This window comes from Anas platyrhynchos, chromosome 2 (assembly GCF_047663525.1).
Source record: "Anas platyrhynchos isolate ZD024472 breed Pekin duck chromosome 2, IASCAAS_PekinDuck_T2T, whole genome shotgun sequence".
Classification (NCBI taxonomy): Eukaryota; Metazoa; Chordata; class Aves; order Anseriformes; family Anatidae; genus Anas; species Anas platyrhynchos.
Genome location: NC_092588.1, coordinates 19,167,519 through 19,187,919, shown reverse-complemented (window position 1 = coordinate 19,187,919; position 20,401 = coordinate 19,167,519). Strand labels below are relative to the sequence as shown.

At 36.7% G+C, this 20,401-nt stretch overlaps 1 protein-coding gene and 1 long non-coding RNA gene across 4 annotated transcripts in view; one reads left to right on the top strand and one right to left on the bottom strand.

The window, feature by feature from the left end:
* Positions 1-623: 623 nt before the first annotated feature.
* Positions 624-5,897, top strand: LOC106019064 (uncharacterized). 2 transcript variants are annotated; one of them, XR_001193616.5, is made up of 4 exons: positions 624-881; positions 3,120-3,195; positions 3,893-3,982; positions 5,431-5,897. It is a non-coding gene; the product is annotated as an uncharacterized lncRNA (long non-coding RNA). The 2 variants fall into 2 exon arrangements; XR_002405012.4 differs by lacking the exon at positions 3,120-3,195 and having other exon boundaries at positions 639-881.
* Positions 5,898-18,166: 12,269 nt separating this feature from the next.
* ANGPT1 (angiopoietin 1) overlaps positions 18,167-20,401 on the bottom strand; it is a 182,076-nt gene continuing 179,841 nt past the window's right edge. For both annotated transcript variants that reach the window (XM_005025877.6, XM_005025878.6), the window contains one exon: positions 18,167-20,019. In XM_005025877.6, coding sequence (XP_005025934.1) covers positions 19,859-20,019 — 161 coding nt within the window. In that variant the 3' untranslated portion in view covers positions 18,167-19,858. The remainder of the gene's footprint in view (positions 20,020-20,401) is intronic.

The window sequence follows — 20,401 nt, the reverse complement described above, 5'->3', positions numbered from 1 at the left end:
GCAAATTAGTGGAGTCAGTGGTTTAACCCTTTTTATTGCACTTCAACTGTTGACCACTCTCTATAGATATTACTGTATAGAAAAACAGAGTAGAGGGGTTTGACCTGGTACACTATTTCCTATGTTTACATTTAAAAAGTGTTGCTCAATTGAAGCCTTTCCCTGTAAATATCACTTGTCTAGGGGAGGGAGCAGTGTGGTAGTCTTCACAGGAAATGATACAAAGTACTGGGCCACCACTGCAGTATCACTCTGGTTTGAAATGCGAATTTAAAAATGTAAAAGAAAGACAACAATAAAATAACACAGAAGGTTTGATAAGATGAACTTATAAATCTCTATTTAAAAGATATTATTTTAAAAAAATAAAACTTTATCATATTTTCAGTCTTTGCAAGGGGATTAAACAGCACATCTGGGATTATTACGTTTGATTTCACTCATAATTCACCAAGCAGGAATGCAAAGTCTGCAGTGCTTGCTGATCTCAGAAAAGATTACATGTTATAAGGACTATCTGTGCAATGTTTTGGTCAGTGCAGCTGGATCCCTCCTTCTGTGCTGACAACACGCAAGCCACCAGTCAGGTACCACCCACAGCCTCTTAGAAAACCTCAGTGGCTGGAGGTCTGACTCAGCACGCTGGGTCCACAGCTGCTACCACTTGAGTGGAAATCCATCTGGGATTTAAATTGTCAAGGGCTTCCATCTCTCTGTTTCTCTTTCCCAGCAGTGGCTGTAGGTTTCTGTCCCTTGATGACATGATCTTCAGAGGCTTCTCCGGCTCTATCAGGATGATGCAAAACAATGCCATACCTCTTCTGGGGTGGTGCATGTGAGTGATGCATCTGCTTAATATGGGACTGCTGCCAGCCTGCTGGGTAGGTAGAGTCTTTGGTTACCTGCCTTTGGTTATCTGGTTACCTACACACTTTAACAAATACCTCTGAGAAATTGAGACACATTTGCAAAAACAACAGTTACACAGATTTTCCAATGATAGTGATCGCAGTACTGCATGGCAGAATGCAGTATGATTCTGAGACGCTAAAGGCTTAATACAATTACATTTTCTTTGTATATTATCACTTAACTTTTCCAGGTATCAGTGAACAAGTCTTTTCAGATTCCAAGATAACAGTATTAGTTACTGTTATTGACATGATAAACTATTAGCAAAAATTGTTCTCTCAATTTTGATTAAAAAGTAGTGGTAGATGAACAGAACTCTCATCCCTTCATTGGTTATGATCTCAGTATAAATTCAGCCTATTGACTCCAATTAGGGGTTTGAGATTTCTTGGGAACAGATGACATATTTATAACTCAATATGTTTGTCTCATCCATCTGTTCTCTCTTGGCAGGTTGTAAAATATTAGGGCACATATTGCCTTGTCTTTCTGTGTGCTGAACAGAATGGGGTGGGAACGGTTTCCTGCTCTAATTGGTATTTAGGTTTTTCCATTGTGTGAAACCTACATAATAGTAATTCACGTATGGCTTTTCAACCTTCTATAAACATATTTATTTCCATCCTCATCAAGACTCACCTCATCAGTAGAGAAAGACCACAAGCACTTTTGCAGATTAGAGCAGTATCAGACATGAAGTATTGGAACCTCTAAAAACTGGCAGTTTCCAAAACCATGCAGTTTTAAAGATGCATGGTAGTTCAGAACCTGATTGGTCATGAAATACATTTAGTGATAATGACTTCCTCAAGTAAGTCAATTAATGGATAAAGAAATTGTTAAATTTGCACAGATAGTTCTAATCACAAACTCAATCACTACAGGAATAGCCCTCAGAACAAAAAATGTATCTTTTTTTTCATCAAACTTGTTTCATAGTGTAATATATGTCACTTTTAACTGCTATAGCTAATGTAGGCCCATTAGACCCCACTACTGCATTTACTGTTGTTATTATTTATAATTCTCCATTTATGAAGTTTATTTTACCAACTGTAGTTATGTGGAAAATACAGGAGGTGTGGACATTCTGAAGTTTAAAAGCAAAGCTGAGGGAATAACAAAGTTGTAGAATATGCTGTAAATGCTGCTCCAGTTGGAAAGACTGAGAAGGCTCACAAAGCACTACAGGTTTTATGGAAATCAAATAAAAGATTAAAATATGTACTAACAGTCCTAGCAAAGATTATTAAGGTGTCAAGGGATGATATTGTTGACAAGGCATCAGGCCAAGCAATATTTGTCCAAAGCCGATAAGGATAGAGGGGTTAGAAATTGGAGGACCTTAAGCAGATATATTTTACATTTTTGATTAGTACAAGCAAGATCTCCAAGGACTGGGCCATGGTTAGCATAACCCCTTTATCGAAAAAGCAGCCCATGGATTTACTTAGAAATTATATGTCAGTGGCTTTAGCCTCATACGGGACAAAACTGTTTCAAGAGATCAAATAGAGATACCCTTGGAAAAATTGACAGCCTGAGAACAGCCACGTTCTCAGGAAGTGGAGATCATGCCTTAGCTGGTTGGAATTCTTGGTGGATATTATTACTGCAGAGGTGCAGGGTGATTTGCTAGAGTAGCAAAAATAAATAAATAATTTTCACTGTGGTTATTCAGGTATTTTGATTATATAAACATCTTGGATTTTTAAATCGATTTGGAAGACTTATTTTCTTCAAGAAAAGGTAAAACCACTAAATTAAATTAGAAGTGTTTCTTAGATTCTTAGGATTTCTAAATCACTACCAGGCTTAAGCCCTGCATTTAGGATTCATAGAATTGTGGAGGATTGAACACTGTGAAAAATAAATAAATAAAAGTGAAGAAGACTGTGAAGAATTTTTTTTCCCCTTGCAGTATTAAAACAAAGAACATTGCAAAAGTAACAGGAAGCAAAAAGAAAAAGTACTTTAAAACATTTTAGAGTTTCTCTAAACTGTATCCTGTCACCTGCAAGATCAAGCAGAGCAGCAGGAGGATAGTACAGTTCAGCTGAGTAAATGGAGGAGCATTAGTTTGGTTAACTTATTTTGTAAACATGAACAATGTTAAGTACAAGTTAAGAAAAGCTTACCAATGCTTTTGGGTAAGTAGGTTGGACATTAGAATCACCTGGAGATTAATGGTTTTGTTTTGGTTTTAGCGCATCCCCTGCTGATCTACTGGGATCAAGTGATTTCTTGCTTCCTTGTTAACTGCTGGTGGTGAAATATATTCAGGTATTTTCTTGGAGAAGTGAGTTATTAGATGATCACACAGGGAGGAGCTGTTGTAAGAGAGTAATGAGGTTATGGCTTCAAGAGTAACTTCTTCAGTAACAGTAAGCCTTGCAACTTGGATGATGGTTGAGATTTCATTATCACTACAAAATAGGTTAGACAGAAGAGTTAGCAAAATGAAAAAAATTTATATGAAAACTTTTCAATAGAACTTAAGAAAAGAGCTTTAACCATCTAATCAGATCAAATCATTTTATGAGTGACATAGCATCACAATAAATTGAAGTAATAACAGGATCTTCAAATGAACATATTCCAAATTACCCTAAAAAGTTCAAAAGGTCTTCAGGGAGGGAAAATGCTGGAGATTGTCATTCAAGGAGTGACAAATACATGTAACAGGAAGGTTTTAACCTGCAAATTCTAGTATTTCAGATTTGAAATGGCCAAATATAAAAAGCAATAGTATCTAGTATATTTATGTTATACTTTCACAGTGAAGTGTTTACTTATGACAGAAAATTAGGGTGGATATTTTCAGTTAAAGAAAATAGAATCTCACTTTTCCTTTAAATATATATGTAAAATTGTGCTATAAAACACAAGAGAAGGGAAGATTTAAGAGGACAAATAATTTTACTTCTTTAACTGCAATAAGGAGATCTACTTCTTGATTAATCCCTTCCCTCTCTCCCAGTTTTTTCAGGTTTCTTTGAAATAAATGTCTCTTACACATCTCTTGTCCAAATGGGTACTGGTCAATCATGAAAAATCAAGGGACTGAGAGGTGAGGATCATTAAGGATCATTTCTTCTCTCTTCTTTATGGCACAGACTGTGTTCAGTGTATGCCAGTTATAGCAAACTTGAACAGCGTGTTTTTGGCAAAGGCATTGGCTAAATGCAACAACTGTTGTTGAAGTTTTCCTGTTCAGCATTGTGTTTAATCTCCGTCACTGTGAAATCTTAGCAAGGTCCACTGTGTCTAGGGAAGCCACAATATCTAGGGGTGCACTCATATGTTCAAGAGCTATTTTGCTAAGTTTTAGAACTGAAATTGTGACTGCTAATGATTCTTATTTTTGTGATTGAGTCATTGAAATGTTCCCCAGATTTTTGATTTAACACTAAACATCTTTTTTTTGGCCTTGGATATATTGAAACAGTTAAGCTTGTGGATGTTAGTCCAGATGGAATTGAAACCAGATTTTTGAGGCAAGGAGTCTAAAGTAACAAATTATTGACATATTTAATTACTTCCACCACAGTATAAAATATTGGACAAATAAGTAATATAAATTCACAGCTTAGCTAGCTTTTGGAACAAAGGGAGGCCATGAATACTTTATGGTCAAACATGATATCTAATCACTCAACTAGCAGTACTTTGCTTAAAACTGCAGATGTAACTTTTTTTATTTTATTTTTAGATTAAATTTTATATTACAGTGTTGGTTGTTTTGTGTGTTTTTTTTTTTTTAAATATTATTTTTCTTTTGATGATCAAAATTTGGATGATTTCTTTTGTTATATGAATTATCTCTTATTACAGTCTGACATCTATTGTTATGGGGTGGAAATCTACAGAAAACTTGGCTTAAGTTATGCTGCTGTAATGGCTTAATTGTTATTTAGAACAGAAAATGGCAATGTTGGTAGATCAAAGTCTTCTCAAAACTAAAATGAATTCCTCGGATACTCCAGAGGTTTGTATCCACATTGGATCATATTATCTACAATTCTTACAATAATCATTTTATGTCTGTCTATAAACATAGAGCAGATGCAGGTTTCCCCTTTTCTTAATGCCCTTATGTATCCAACATCAGGAGGGGCTGGCTTAGTCAGTTTGCATAACTTTCTGCATCTAGCAGATAGCATACTGCTTTTTTAACCCATTCAAGAGCTGGTCTTTTGTTTGGTAAAAGCTGGTGAGAAATTCAGTGCATTGTCCAGACAATACAGAACACCAGAACTTTGTTCTGCAGAGTGGATCTCCTTTTTCCTTTGAATTAAGGGACGGTATGTTATGGCATAACTCTTTCCCTAGTTACGACAAATTTCATTTCCATGTGGGCTGCTCAATTAAAGGTGTGTTTGGAATCAGGTTTAGAGGCAATAGCCAAAGGGGATGTGCAGCAAGAAAGGCTTGTTGCACCAGCTAGAACTGGGAGAGGATTCCTGCTACTTTTTTTTTAAATTATTATTATTTTTTTTTAATTTTATTTTTTTCCAGGCTATCTTCTTAAGAGCTGCAGGATGCAGAATAGGAAATTGACTACATTTTTGTGGCTTACACAAATTGTAATTGCTCTCAAATCATGCGTTATTTTTGAAGAGGCTCAAGGAAAACAGTGTTTCTCCTTTGTGTGTTAATGAAGAAGATACACAACCAAAAACATTTTTACATAAAATTCTGTATTTGGTACTTGATCACAGTAAGGAATATTTCCTCTGCTTGGTTTATCACCTGTAGCTTTATGTGACTATGTCTCCAGCAGATTTGTCTCAGTTATGCATGAGCTACAGAGGTACAGAAATAAGAATGCACTTGAAAGTCTTTATCATGCCCTTATGTTAGTTAACTTATGGAGGGAAGAGGCAGGAAATGCAATTTTTCCCACATTTTTCTTCAGAAAGCCAATAATTGTCTCCCATTTATATTTAATTGTTGATTTCCTTAGTGAAATTGGAGGTGGAAACTCAATAAAAAGAAGTTTTCAACCATAACACTAATATATGTGAATCTTTTGTTGGAAACCCAAATACTTCATTCTGAGGTTTTAAGTGAAACCACAAATAGTTCTAAAAAGAAATCCCTCTGCCCTGAATATTTCTGCTTAATGGCAAATCTTCGGTGGAAATCCTTGTTCAGGATAAATAAAATAGCATTTAGTTTTTTTGGTTGTTCCATTTTCTAGTTTATTTTTTTTTTATTTTTTTGGTTGTTCCATTTTCTGAAGCAGCTCATATCACATAATTTACTTTAAAAAAAAAAACAAATGGGAACTTTATGAACAAAATCTAGAATATGTGTCAGATATTTATACAAAATAATTTATATGGTAGTATATTTAATGATATCATAGAAATTTCATAGGCAGTTGGTCAAGCCCTATGCAGTATGAAAATATACATTGCCGCAAAATAAATACTTTTTAGAAAGCTAATCAGTGAAATTTATTAACATTCCAAATATTAAACACCATTCAAACTAAACAAAAATTCAGGTACCATAACTCAGAATAAAGGATGAGAAGGAATATTCTTAAAAACTTGGTACAAAGCTACACTTGTACACACACAAAAATCTGGGTTCTGCACCATACTCTTCTTCACATAAATTAATTACTACAGTGACAAATTACTAACAATGGAGAAAAAAAAAGGCATATAATAAAATACAGCCATAGAAAATGAAACAGAATTTTGCAGATATGAGTTCTGACACTCAGGAATCAAAGGAAAGTAATTGTTTCATTTTATTTGAGAGATTTTATTTATCTATTTATTTATTAAGGATTCAAGACAAAAATTACATTTATTCAGCTAGGGGATGAACAGCTAGGGAAAGCTGTTAAAAATAATTGCAACTAGAGTTATTTTGCACTGTCTCCTGAGAGATAGCTTAGATATACTGCCACATATATTTTCTGTACACAGAGACATGCATGGGAAATACGTTTGCATGTATGAGACTGCTGCCTGAATATGGTATTAGTTATTGTAGGCCACCCACTACAACACCACATTGAAGTAACTCTTCACCACCAGCAATGATTCAGTTAACCTTTGATTAAACATAGGAATTTAAACTATGAAAAGGTCTGAAACCTGACACAGTCCTTTGACACCATGGTGTCTGTCATTAAAGATAACCCTGCATTAGGTACTGATTTCTGAAAATAGAATTAAACTACCTTGGTTTTCAGTCTTAACCCTCCACATTACCAAAGTAACCCTGCTGTGTTAGGAGTCTTCCTGAATTACTGGTTCTCCTTTTAAGCCTGTGTGGGAAGCACAGGGGCCAGTGAGCACAAACCGGGAAACCAGTCACCAGCAAATGAAATGACTGCCTGGGTCAAAGTGATCAGTGGACCACAGAAGAAGGAAAAATAATAACAATAATAAAAAAAAAAAAGACATCAAAATAGACAGGCAGACATTACTTTGCTTTTTTTTTTTTTTTTTTTTTTTTTTTCCCTTCCTCATCAGATCATCACCAACAGGCAGCACCACCTCTGCCTAATCTTCTCACTGTGGAGATTGTGTTCTGTCTTGTGTTCCTGGTAGGTAAGGCCTCTTTGCGAGCTTTGTACGTTTTTATTCCGTTTTAACCACTACATTTTGTTCCCTTCTTTCTCTACGCTGTTTATCCAAGTTGCTGAGAAACCTCAGTGGGAGTCTCCTGATATTTCCTCAACCTGCTGTTCTTTTCCTCTGTGCTTTGTTTTAAACACTGGCAAGCAGTGACATGGTTTCATTTTGCAGTGGTTATGTCTCACCTGGATATACAAAAGAAAATAGAGATGTCAGAGAAGCACAACTCAGAAGCAGGTTTCCACTGGAAAGTAACGTGGGGGGGATCCAAAGTTCATTGCCTATGAAATAAGAGAAAGTCTTTGGATTTACACCATTTTTGAGAAATTGCCCATTATTTTTTTGAGTAGGTCATTTGCTACAACTGAGCTGGAATAAACTGGATCTTGGCTGGGAATAGCCCAGCGACTGAATGTGCTGCAGAGACAGCTTTCACACCCCTAATCACCAGCAACACCGTCGAGGAGCATCACCCCATGACAAAACTGATTTTGGAAGTACAGTAATCATCTGGTCTGAGCAAAGCAAAAACTGGCCGACTGCAGATGAGTTCTCTAAACATGAGAACTGACCAGACTCTACAGGGGACAACACCCTCCCTAGCTTTCTCCAAGTCATGCCTATGAACCTGGATGCTGGAATTCCCACCAGCCTTTCAGCCTTTCCAAGCCATTGGCAAATAGTTACTAACTTTTAGAAAGAAAGACCTTCTTTTACCCCAGCAGAAGGCCATTGTCAGCCCATACTTTTTTGACAGTGCACACAGGAGTTTCATATCCTTCAACTACTCATAATAAACAACAAAAAAAAAAAGCTTTTTTTTTTTTTGTCCATGATGTATGGGCACAGGCCCCATAAAGTCTTCAAGTGGCACCTACTTCACTTTGTTCCAAGTGGCTGTAATGCAGCTGCAGTTTCCTCAAATTAAAGCCCATCTTGCATGTCTCTCTGTAGCTGAATTTCTAGTTCTTCTTTGCAGGTATCATGTGAAGAAACAGCCCAAAATTAGCAGAATGATTAGTTTCAATGGGACTGTTGAAAGTTTCTTTCTGAAGGGAGCTGTTTCTGGATCGTGCCCACATTAGCTTTTACACATGCATTTACAATAGGAAAAAAAGTAATAATAAATAAAAAAGACAATCTAAAGAAGCTTCAGTTTAAAGCTGAATGTAACAAGGAAAGACGGCAGGGGTTGACATGACTCCCTCAGGGATATCGCCTTTATGGAAGGAGGAAGGTGCAATCTTACCCTTGTCAGTGAAGCTTATTTCACAGGACTGAAAAGGGCATTGCATTTTGGCAGGGTCTTGCTGGCTGAGTATTAGTGATGTTTATTGTGTAATCATCGTTTCTGATAACAATGTGCAGAGCACTAAATGGAGATAAATACTTTGGGATGCATTGAGTAACCTGATATTTCCTTGTGGAATACCAAGTTTATCCCATCAATGACACTAATCTCATAATTCACTTACTGAGCACTAAAGATTTCTTTTACAAATTAGATCTGTTTGATAATCCACTCAACGTTTTGACATACTTAGTATGTTGTTGTTCATACTCCTTCCTGGATAACAGTTTAATATGGTGATTTGTAGATGACAGCAGGGGAGTCAGAAGGACGGATACTTGAGCTGAGTTTCCCCACGTCAGTTCCACGTCAGTTCCATGCAGGAACCTGGTGAACATCAAAAGCCTAGTTTTCCTTGCCTTGCAATTTTTTGTAAAACCCTCATTGAGTGTTATTTCTGACAAACAGTGCAGAAAGAAATAATACCAATTAGCCTTTCTTGACTATATTTTAGTGGAAAAAAAATATTATTTTAATTACATTTTGTTCTGGGTTAAAAACCCCAAATTCAGAATCCATTTTGATAGACACTGAACCTGAACCAAAGTGCTAGGAGATAAGGACATCAAGAGACAGTGTTAAAACCTGTGTTTTAAGCGTATGGCCTTAGTATGGATAGGGTATGAATAATTTAGTCTCTGTTGAAGTAGCTTCTTGGCTGTCAATGCAGCCACAAATGTTAGTTCCCTAAAATGGGTTTACATTGACTTAATTACCTAAATTCCCCTGCCCGTGGTAGGAATTTAGACACTAATCCCACAATTATAGATCTCCAGCTAACTTCTGCCTGAACTGCACCCAAAGTTTTCATTCTGTGAATGGCCCAGAGAGCAGGCTTGTTGTACATTAGGCCATTCATTTTCTCTTATTCATTAGGTGTGACATGCACTGAAAGTGCTGGTTCCCAGATACACTCTTAAAAGGGTAGACAGCTGGCAAATTTCCCATTTAAGAAATCTGTAGCAGTTTTGGTCTCTCTACACCAATGTAGCATTAGGATTTTTTATAAGGCAACAATCTGACACAGAGAACTATGTCCTCAAAACATTTCAGTGTCTAACTTGTCTAAAGGGGAAATGTCTAAACAGACAAAAGCATGTAAAATCATTCTGCTGATTTGGACCCCTTTAGATTAGTGATCCTGAAAACGGTTGTTTGAGTTAGTGCGGGATGTGGAGGCTGAACTCCTTCATGGCAAGAGATTCTTCTGACCAGAAGATGAAAAGTGGAAAGAAGGATAGTAGTCTCGTTTTCACCCTGGGGCCCCAAGCTTCCAGATTGCATGCAGAGCTGACAAGAAGTCCCATGGCCCAGCTACCGGGAAAAATGGTTCTTCAGCCATAAAGCCTCCATTCAAAACAACACTCCTTTTGGCACATGCTTCATAAGCCTGTTTTAGAGACAAGATGCTCAGACTGAAACCTGCACTGTGCATGTAACAGCACTGGGTCCTCCCTGCTGTACAACAGGAACTGTGCAAACCTGGATGTGGAGCTGGAGCAGCTCCTGAGCAGCCACGAGCACATTGGTTTTCATACGTGGTGCTTGTGGCCTGCTGATGAAGTGGCTTCCAGTTTTGTTTCATCTGTGCTCTTTTTGTCCTTTCAGAGCTGCAAAATTCACGCTTTTGAAACTCAAAGTGGACAAAAGGGTGCAAACAACTGGACTTCTCCGGCTTTCTAAGTATTGATTTACTTCTGGTTTCTGTAAGAAAATGACATGGAGTCCTAATATCTAAGGTTATCTGTGGCCTTCTGACCTGTGAATGGTAACCTCAGTGCGACTCTGGTTCGAACACTAGAAAGTGAAAGGTCAGAGAAACAAGATAGTTTATGTAGGGTAACAGGATTAGCAGTTTGGGCTGCTCTGGAGAAATTAATTTGAACCATCTTATGGCAAATATTACTCAGGTGCACTTAACAGAAAAAAAGGATTGTTGAACTCTTGAAAAGACAGTGGTCTTGTATTGCTAAGTATGATTCCAGAGTAAATAAAAGTACAAAATGAACTGATGATTTGGAGAGTTAAAACATAATATTATAAGGATATATTTTAATTTCCTGATGACTATCCCTCAAAAGTCAAAAGCCCTATTGCCATGTGATTTTTGTACCGTACAATAAAACCAGTGTGCGAAAGAGTAATTAAAGACCTTCAGCCCATTATGCATAAGTTGGAAAAATTTAGGCTGGAAGAACAAACTGAAATCTTGCATTTAAAACTCCTTTTTGTCTTGAAGACCATTTTAATATGGTTATGAAATATAATTTAATTCCATTCTTGAAGTATGGTTTTCATTTTATTTTTCAGCTTCTTTAGGCTTCCTGATGTGTGCTCCATATACTTATATATGGTAGAGTCAGATTTTGGTAAACACAAGGCTTTTTACAACGGTTTTGTGTGATCCTCTTTTTTCCATTACCTGTATTTTTGCTCTGTAAATATCACTACTTTCTTTAGGGAACTTTTGCACTGCTACAAAACCAATGTACTTTTAACCCATTTGGGATAAACTGAAAGCAGTGGGAGTTCAGTACTTTTAAAACCAAAAGCATATACCTGAATATATACTTAAGTTTAAACATCCATGCTGGATGTCCTAACCATTTTTGTTATTATTACTATATATTTTTTTTTCTTTTTCAGATCTTTCTTTACATGTTTACTTGATTCTAACAATGAAATTAACTTTGGAAAACCTTCCTTCTGAACCATAGATGGCAGCAGACAGCAGAAACTTCAGAAATAAGGGCTCCTCTGCATTTATGAGTACACTGTGCTGGCAAGATAGCTTGCTTTGTTGTAGGATGGGTTCTCTATCACTCTCTCCCCACACTCCAAGGCTATTTTAAGTATATCTTTTAACATTTAGGTTATACTTCATTGTATTAAGAATAAACGCTTTTATTTATTTTATTTTTTTTTTCTTTTCTTTGTGCTTACATGTGCAAAATATTAACCTGAATATGTTAGCATTTCCATATAACTCTCCTTTGATTTCCTGCCCTGTCCATTGACTTGCAGCAGTATCATTTAATCTACTTTAGGCAGTTTTGCTGATCTGGGCTGTGGGCTGTGGGGATTCTCAAAGTATCCTGAAAGAAAATCTGGGAAATGCTGGTGTTGTGGATTTCCACAAGTCTCACAATGGAAAAGATATAGTGACAAGCTCCTGACTAAGCTTCTGTTAATAAACCTATAGCCCCAGTCACAGAGATAAATTTTCCATCTTTTCATTTTATCCTGTTGGGAACTCAAAAATACTTGTACTTACAAGGCTATTTTTAATACACAAAGTCCAACGTATTTATTATTGTCTTTTCCCATGGCCTTTAAAACTTCAAACAAACTCCAGAGCTTTAGTAACACACTTCAAGCGAGTGAGCGTATTGGTCTTCTGCAAGTGAAACTAGACATCTACGTGCTTATGTGTCTATCTCCTCTTGTGGAAAACCCAGCATTTAGTGCAATAGCCTTTGGATAGTTAGGCTGTACTTAAAAAATTGTGACATTTACCTTGTATCATCTTCGGCTTGTGACCAGGCAGTCTAAAAGGCAGCACCTCCACTCCACAGGGGCTGCTTTACTGCACAGCCTGCGGTTGTGCAGAGGCAGCACCTTGTGGAAAAGTGCTGCCACTCGGCCATGCTCTTCTCCAGTCTTGGGACAGGAACCTTTTCTAAGTGAAGTGGGTAAGAGGAAAACTGAGGGGCTGGAGGACTCCCCACTGGAGATACAGATAGCTCTGATGTGCCTTCCAGCCAGAAAAAAATTGGGCAGCTGCTAGTCATTGGGAAGTGGTTGGAAAGGATTTACAGGACTAAGGATCTATGCCCATATGGGTCCAAGGAGTTCATTGATATTGATATTGATATCGATATTGATATTGATATTGATATTTCATAGAATCATAGAATCATAGAATATCCTGAGTTGGAAGGGACCCTTAAGGATCATCAAGTCCAACTCTTGACACTGCACAGGTCTACCCAAAAGTTCAGACCATGTGACTAAGTGCACAGTCCAATCTCTTCTTAAATTCAGTCAGGCTCGGTGCAGTGACCACTTCCCTGGGGAGCCTGTTCCAGTGTGCAACCACCCTCTCTGTGAAGAACCCCCTCCTGATGTCAAGCCTAAATTTCCCCTGCCTCAGCTTAACCCCGTTCCCGCGGGTCCTGTCACTGGTGTTAATGGAGAAAAGGTCTCCTGCCTCTCGACACCCCCTTACGAGGAAGTTGTAGACTGCGATGAGGTCTCCCCTCAGCCTCCTCTTCTCCAGGCTGAACAGGCCCAGTGCCCTCAGCCGTTCCTCGTACGTCTTCCCCTCCAGGCCTTTCACCATCTTCGTAGCCCTCCTCTGGACACTCTCCAACAGTTTCATGTCCTTTTTATACTGTGGTGCCCAGAACTGCACACAGTACTTGAGGTGAGGCCTCACCAGCGCAGAGTAGAGCGGGACAATCACCTCCCTCGACCTACTAGCGATGCCGTGCTTGATGCACCCCAGGACACGGTTGGCCCTCCTGGCTGCCAGGGCACACTGCTGGCTCATATTCAACTTGCTGTCTACCACGACCCCCAGATCCCTCTCTTCTAGGCTGCTCTCCAGCGTCTCATTGCCCAGTCTGTACGTGCAGCCAGGGTTTCCCCGTCCCAGGTGCAGGACCCGGCACTTGCTCTTATTGAACTTCATGCGGTTGGCGATCGCCCAGCTCTCCAACCTATCCAGATCCCTCTGCAAGGCCTTTCCACCCTCATTCGAGTCCACAACTCCTCCAAGTTTGGTGTCATCAGCAAACTTGCTCAAAATACCTTCTATTCCTACATCCAGATCGTTTATAAAAATATTGAAAAGTACCGGCCCTAAAATGGAGCCTTGAGGGACCCCACTGGTGACCGCCCGCCAGCCTGACGCAGCCATTTGTCTATGTCTATGTTTATTTATTTTTATTTTTATTTATTTTTCACTAGAGAGACAGATTCCCTGAAAGGACTGAAAGAAACCATTCAGAAAGGACAGCAATGGTGACTTGCTGTGTGAAACTTGCTATGCATGAAGGCAGAGCAGAATTCTGGAGACAAGAACTACTGCATGAGTCCAGATGAAGAATTTTGTTCTTTCTTCAGAACAAAAGCATGAAATGAAATTTTCAAAGAGAGTTTAAATAATCATATGTGGTGGATAAAAGATGAACTCTAAAGCAGAAGCTTTGAAATGAATAAACAAATAAATAAATAAATACAAATTAAAGGTTTGCTTCAAAAGAACAACAAGTAAAACATATATCCAGGAGTTCAGTTCCATTATTCAGAAGAAAATAAACCAGTGGTTCAACACTGTAGCTGAATGAGATCAGGTCTGAGTCTTAGTTTCCTTAGTTTCCTTGAGAGCAGACAATGATTCTAAATATAAGCATGAGAGGGCTGCAAAAGGATGAAGATCCACATCTTTTAGTGGAAGAATAAATATTATCCAAACCTGATTTATCTACTGGTGGATTCTTGTCTCATGCTAAAAGCATGAGCTGTTTCTCAGACAGCATATTAGCAAAAATTCCTGCAAGAATGCGTTGCTTTTTAAGTCTTGCTTTAGACTTTACCACATGTCAATATATCTCCATTGCACTGTAAATATTAAATAACAACAAGAAATTAAATTGCCACACTGTTCCTTTTAGGCTTTAGAAAATTAATTGGATATTAATTCTCCTCTAATAATTTATTTATTCTTTTTTTTTTTTTTTCTAGCTCCCAGAGGCAGAGACACCCTATAGTTTAGTCAGGTGTCATATACATTGGCATTATTATTCATGATTTTTCAACCAGAGAAAAATGCATGTGACAATGTTTGGGAAGTTATTCTGCATGAAAATACATTTTTTTGTCATCACATGTACTGCTATTTTTTAATGCTATTGTACTTTTACTATAATACTCATGATATAGGGTATGTCTGTTTTTCTTTTCTTTCCTGTTTTTTTTTTTTTTTTTTTTTTTTTTTTTTATCCTGCCATACCTTTCCATCCTTTTTTTTTTTTTCTTTTCCTTGAACTACCTAGAATAAAATATTACACTCATTAATTTATTTCATGTTTGCTTGACATTCATCTTCCTACAGATTCCCCTTTCTAATTTTACCTCATTTTCCTCCTTTTCCTGTGCATTCATCTTTGTTATTTCTCCATATTCTTTCTGTCAAACTGACTTCCTTCTTTTGCTGGCCTTGCACTCAGCTTCCTAATTCCCTTTCTATTCTTTGCTGTATAACCACTTTTTCACTCTTCAGTTCTTTCTTACCTGTCTTTGCACCAAGAATCTCCAATTTCCTTTTTCTTGCTTCAGAGTGTCTTCCTTCCTTTTTCTACCAGGCTGAATGAAGCAGATGCCTATGAGTTATTTTCTCTTCTGGGAACTTATTTGGGCTTCTAGAGGTGTGACCTGGCAAAGCATCCACTTTCTGTTTCAGTAGAAAGAATCATAGAATCATAGTGTTTCTCTCCCTGTCTGGAGGTTCCTCGACCAGGGTGCACTAGAGATTACATTAGTTTCCTCTGTTTTCATGTGTGTCTGTTTTCCCCTCCACAGTCTTGCAGAGAAAATGAGTGTCAAGAAGGGCTTCTATTCCATGGGTTTGGCAGGGACTGACTTTGTGAACCCCATAGTTCATGTTCTGGTTGTGACTCAGTGCATCCACAGGTCCTTTGTTTTTGGCTGAATATGGCACTTCCATTCCTGTGACTAAAATGAGGCAAAGGGACACTACCAAAACACAGGACTAGGTCTTCATGTGGCTTTTTTTTTTTTTTTGGTCATATTTACAGTGCATATCCATTTTTTAATTGAAGACACTGATTTGAAAAAAAATCACAGGCTATTTTTATAGTAATAACATTTGTTCTTGACAGAAATTTTAGACAGTGGAAGAATAAAGGCTCTCATTTCACTAGAATTTAGACACAGGTGTTATTTCCTTATCAGTCCTTAAAATTCACACAAGAGAAAACAGTGTTTTTCTAAAGAAAACTTTCCACTTCTAAAGTATTTGCTAGGGAGCTATCTTGACATAAACATAAGCAGCAAATAAAGCAGCATAACCCTCCCAAAGTTTCACATTGATTTGTTCCCTGTGCAAAAATGTAAAAAGCACACACAAACAAACATACAAAACACAAACAAACAACAACAACAAAAAAAACAAACAGCAAAGAATGCAGAAACAAATGAGACCCATAGATTCTGGCCGTTATGGGGAACCAGCAAAATCAGGTTTTGGATGCTCCAGAGGAGAAGGGACTCTTTACACTGTGTCACCAGTGTGGCAGGAGCCAGAGGAAATGCAGAGCTGCTATGTCCCATGATTAATACCTTCCCTTCCAACTCTTCTTTGTATTTCCCTTCTGTTCAGAACAGTACTATATCCCACTCTTTTTGGTTCTTACTCCCATATACTCCATGTGCTCTCTCTTTATCTCGCCTTACTCTCTTTATCTTGCCAATCTAGAACATTAAGTTTTTGCTGTGATTGCTGCTTCAGGTTTGTTCTTCCCAAAGAGTGCTGTGGCAATCCTAAGTGAGGTTGTTGATGGCATGGTCAGAGGGTGGTTTGAGATACTGGTTCTACAGAGAAATGATGCTGTTATAATAGCTGGAAGTTTTTTTTAAGGAACTGTGTCTTGTGAACCTTTTGTACAGATGACTATAAATGTACATTATTTGCTTACTTAATAGGCAAGTGCTGGATGCTAAGAAGCTTAGAAAACTGCATTTAAACTACATCTCCAGCCTTAGAGGATATTAAAAAATAAGGGTCTATATATGATGAAAACACACACTGATTTTTTAAAATTGTGTGTATTCTTTTTTTTTAAAAAAAAAAGAAAAAAAAAAAAAAAGAAGAAGAAATTTAACTGTGAAGGGTAAACAGTGAAATTAACTTTACTATTGGCCGTTGACTAATCTTTCAGTCTCTTCCAAGGCAAGTCCCATTTTATATGATAAAATTCAGAAAGACCATTTTTTTTTACTGATTGTAACTCTTCAATTCATGCAGTTCATGCATGTTCAACTCAAGGAGCAAAATGTGTTTTAAGAAAGTATTTCCCCAGGTTTTCAGATAGATTAGTCTGAATGAATGCAATAAACAAGTCCATTTATTAAAAAGTACCTGTGAAAATGGGGAAAAACTCACTACAAAGAGACATTAAAACTGAACCTCTGTAGTTTTAAAAGGCATACAAAAGGAGGAGGAAGTATTTGTAGTGAAGAAAACAATGGAAATTTGTCATTGTCATGCAACGTGATTGAAAAGATGATAAAAGAATATGTTAAAAGGCAAGAGAAATAGGCATACAGTTCTATTTGCATCTTTGCTAATGGAATTCAAGAAATATTTTCTTTTATAGACTATTGAATAGTTGTATGACATGAACTTAAGATGAGAAATACAGTTCCTTTATTTTAATCAAAGAATTTGAATAAAAAGACTGAAATACATATTTGAAAGGTTAGAAATACTGATTTCTGCACAAACTCTAATATGACTCCCTCCTTAGGCCTTAACTAAATTTATTAATATCTCTTAGAGGGAGAGATAGTGGCTGGTAAAATGTTGTCATCCTGTTACAGAAAGGCATTCTCAGAGGAAATCAAATCACGGAGTCTGCAATTTTAAAAAACGTTTTATTATAAAGGACAGGAAACCAAATCCACATTTTTTTTTTCCTTCAAACACAGATAAATAAACAGTAAATATGCTTTTGATTTTAAATGTGCATTGCCTTTTGCAATAGGATTTGCAAAATGGCATTTCTAACTTGGAGACTTGCAAAAAATATAACTTTTGAGAACACAGTAGAAGACGGACCACAGTTTTTGCACATAAATGAAGAGCATTTCAAAAAACTGCTGGAAAAGAAGACAAAACAGCTCTGTGAAGAAATTGCTGAGCAAGGAGTAGTTTGGTAACATATTCAGCAGAAAACAAAAAAAATTAACCCTTATGCAAGATTATTTCAAATATATATATAAATATGTACAAATACACACACACACACACACACAAAAAACCAAGATCTTCCCACTTAAAACTAAACAAACATCAAGTTGTAAAAAAACAGAGAGCCCTGTGGGCTTTGTGATTTTTAAGGAGGGATGCTTGAAAAATCCAAACAGTTTTTTAAATCTATTTCTTAAAAACAAAAATTAAAAATAAAATAAAATTTTTAAAAAAGGAAAATAAAGCAGTTACTTTGTTACTCTGTTAAAATCTTCTTTTAAAAAAAGATTCAGATCTTCATCATGCCTTATTTCAGGAACAGTTTAATGAATAAAATAAACCAACAAGCAGACAAACAACAAAATTATTACATTCAGGTTTTACATGTGATCTTTGTCCCAGTTTTATCAATGACAACGTTACTTTTAATTTCAGTGGGAGCAGGGCGAGGCTTTTCCTTTTATGTATTAGCAGAAGTAGAATGACCGCTAGATACTTTCCTTAATGTACTTTATTAATACGATTAATCATGAGGGACTATAATTGAAAAAGAGTTCTCTCTATAACTTCATTTCATGGGCCAACCAACTACTTTGTTGGTTGTTTTGATAGGAACTTTATCCTTACCAACAGCCGCATTGTGCATCTTGCCACACATTTCTGCAATATTTTAATATATCAGAATTACGTGTTATGACAGTGGAAACCTGTAAGCAGTCTTTTAAAGTTCCTTTAATATTTATACCCTTTTGTGGATTAGAACCCTTTGAGTAGGGTCAGGGCTACATGTACAAATTAAACAACCATTACAGGAAATATAAACATACTATTTACAGTTCACAATTCTTTATTTTCTATACAGTTCTGCTGAGTATTTTTAATAGTTGTAGCCTAAGCACTGTGTAGACCTGGCATGCTTCTGATATTCACAAAAATGTAATAATAAAGTGAAGAAACAAAAATTTAATAAAAAGTAAAATAATGAATGATAAATTGCGCACATGCAATGATACTGTAAAATGAATTAATTGATTTAAGCTATGCATTTATGTCATTTTTATATATCCTAACAGTTTGCCTTTCTGTGTTCTTTTGATGGAAATATTCCATGCAAAATCCCATATTTTCTTTAGGATAATATTTCACATTCTTTAAACCTTCCATCAATTTTCCTATGTGACATTCAGACTGCCTTTAATGAAAAAAAGGAAAAAGCTCAAAACACATCTAAGTTTGTTATCACACTATAAATCCTAGCTCAGGGATTATGCCAATTACCTCATTTACTTCCACAGAGCAACTGAAGAATTTATGCTTTTTACACTTACCATTCTTCATAATTTGACTCAGTTTATTTTTGAGAAATATGTCCTTCCAATATTTAATAAAAATAATTATTAACACAAATGATTTGATTCTGGGACATAAATTCATCATAACATAAATCCATCTGCCCATTCAAATTCAGTTCATTTAAGAAAAACAGTAATTGGAGTGGTCATCTTCAGTGCTTTAAAATGAGTTTTAAAAAAGGTGTCTTTATAATCCTTTTTTTTTATGTGTATAATGATTGTATTTCACTGCTGAAAAACTTTTCCTCAATGTACCATGGATGATATGTTTCCTATATTGGAATTCTGATGGTGTTGTAGAATAATCTGGTATATTTTCCATTTTTTAATAAAACATAAAAAAATAAAATAAAACAATAATCCACTGAGAAACACCAGATTTGGTCAGAATAACTGGATCCAGTTGTTCCTCTCTGGAAAATCATTGCAGCCACCTTCTTTGAAACCAAGACTCCCCATGTCAGCAAGACATGGGGTGACTGGTGGGGAGTTTTTGCAGGCTATGGAGTGATAATGAAGTGACTTTGCATCATCCCTACATGTTGTTTCCAAGAAGCCCTTCACCTTTTACCTTCAGACTGTGATACCAGTGCTGTCAAGAACAGTGGCATTCTGATTTTTTTCTTGGATCCACCACTGAATGCCTTTAAAAGTCCAAGGGTCGAATCATCATGGTGGTGGAACGCAAAGAGTAGCTGGGGCCTTTGAAGTAGTGCCACTTGATGCCATTGAGCTTTCCATGGTTTTGCCCAGCCATATAGAACATCCCATTGAGATTGGAGGGGCCACAAGCATCAAACCACCAGCCTGAAACCATTAAGGATAAACAATTAAACTGCAAATGCACTTACCATTTTTATTTTGTTTTATAAGTTTAGCTGATTAGCAACTTCTGACATTCAGAAGCTCATAAACACTTCTGGAATGTGGTGATGATGAATATTGCTTTCCTATTTCTATTATTTATTTATTTATTATTCTGTATTCAGCTGTGCTGGAGAATACACTGATTATTGACAGATCTGGAAAAGTATTTAACTCCTTCAGTTTGTATACACTGCATGTGAAGCAAGAATAGGAACAATAAAGGCAAATAAACTGCTTTGTGTGCTTAGACAATATTATAGATCACCCAGTTCATGTAAACATATCATAATAAGACTATAACTCATAAGTAATTTGCATAATT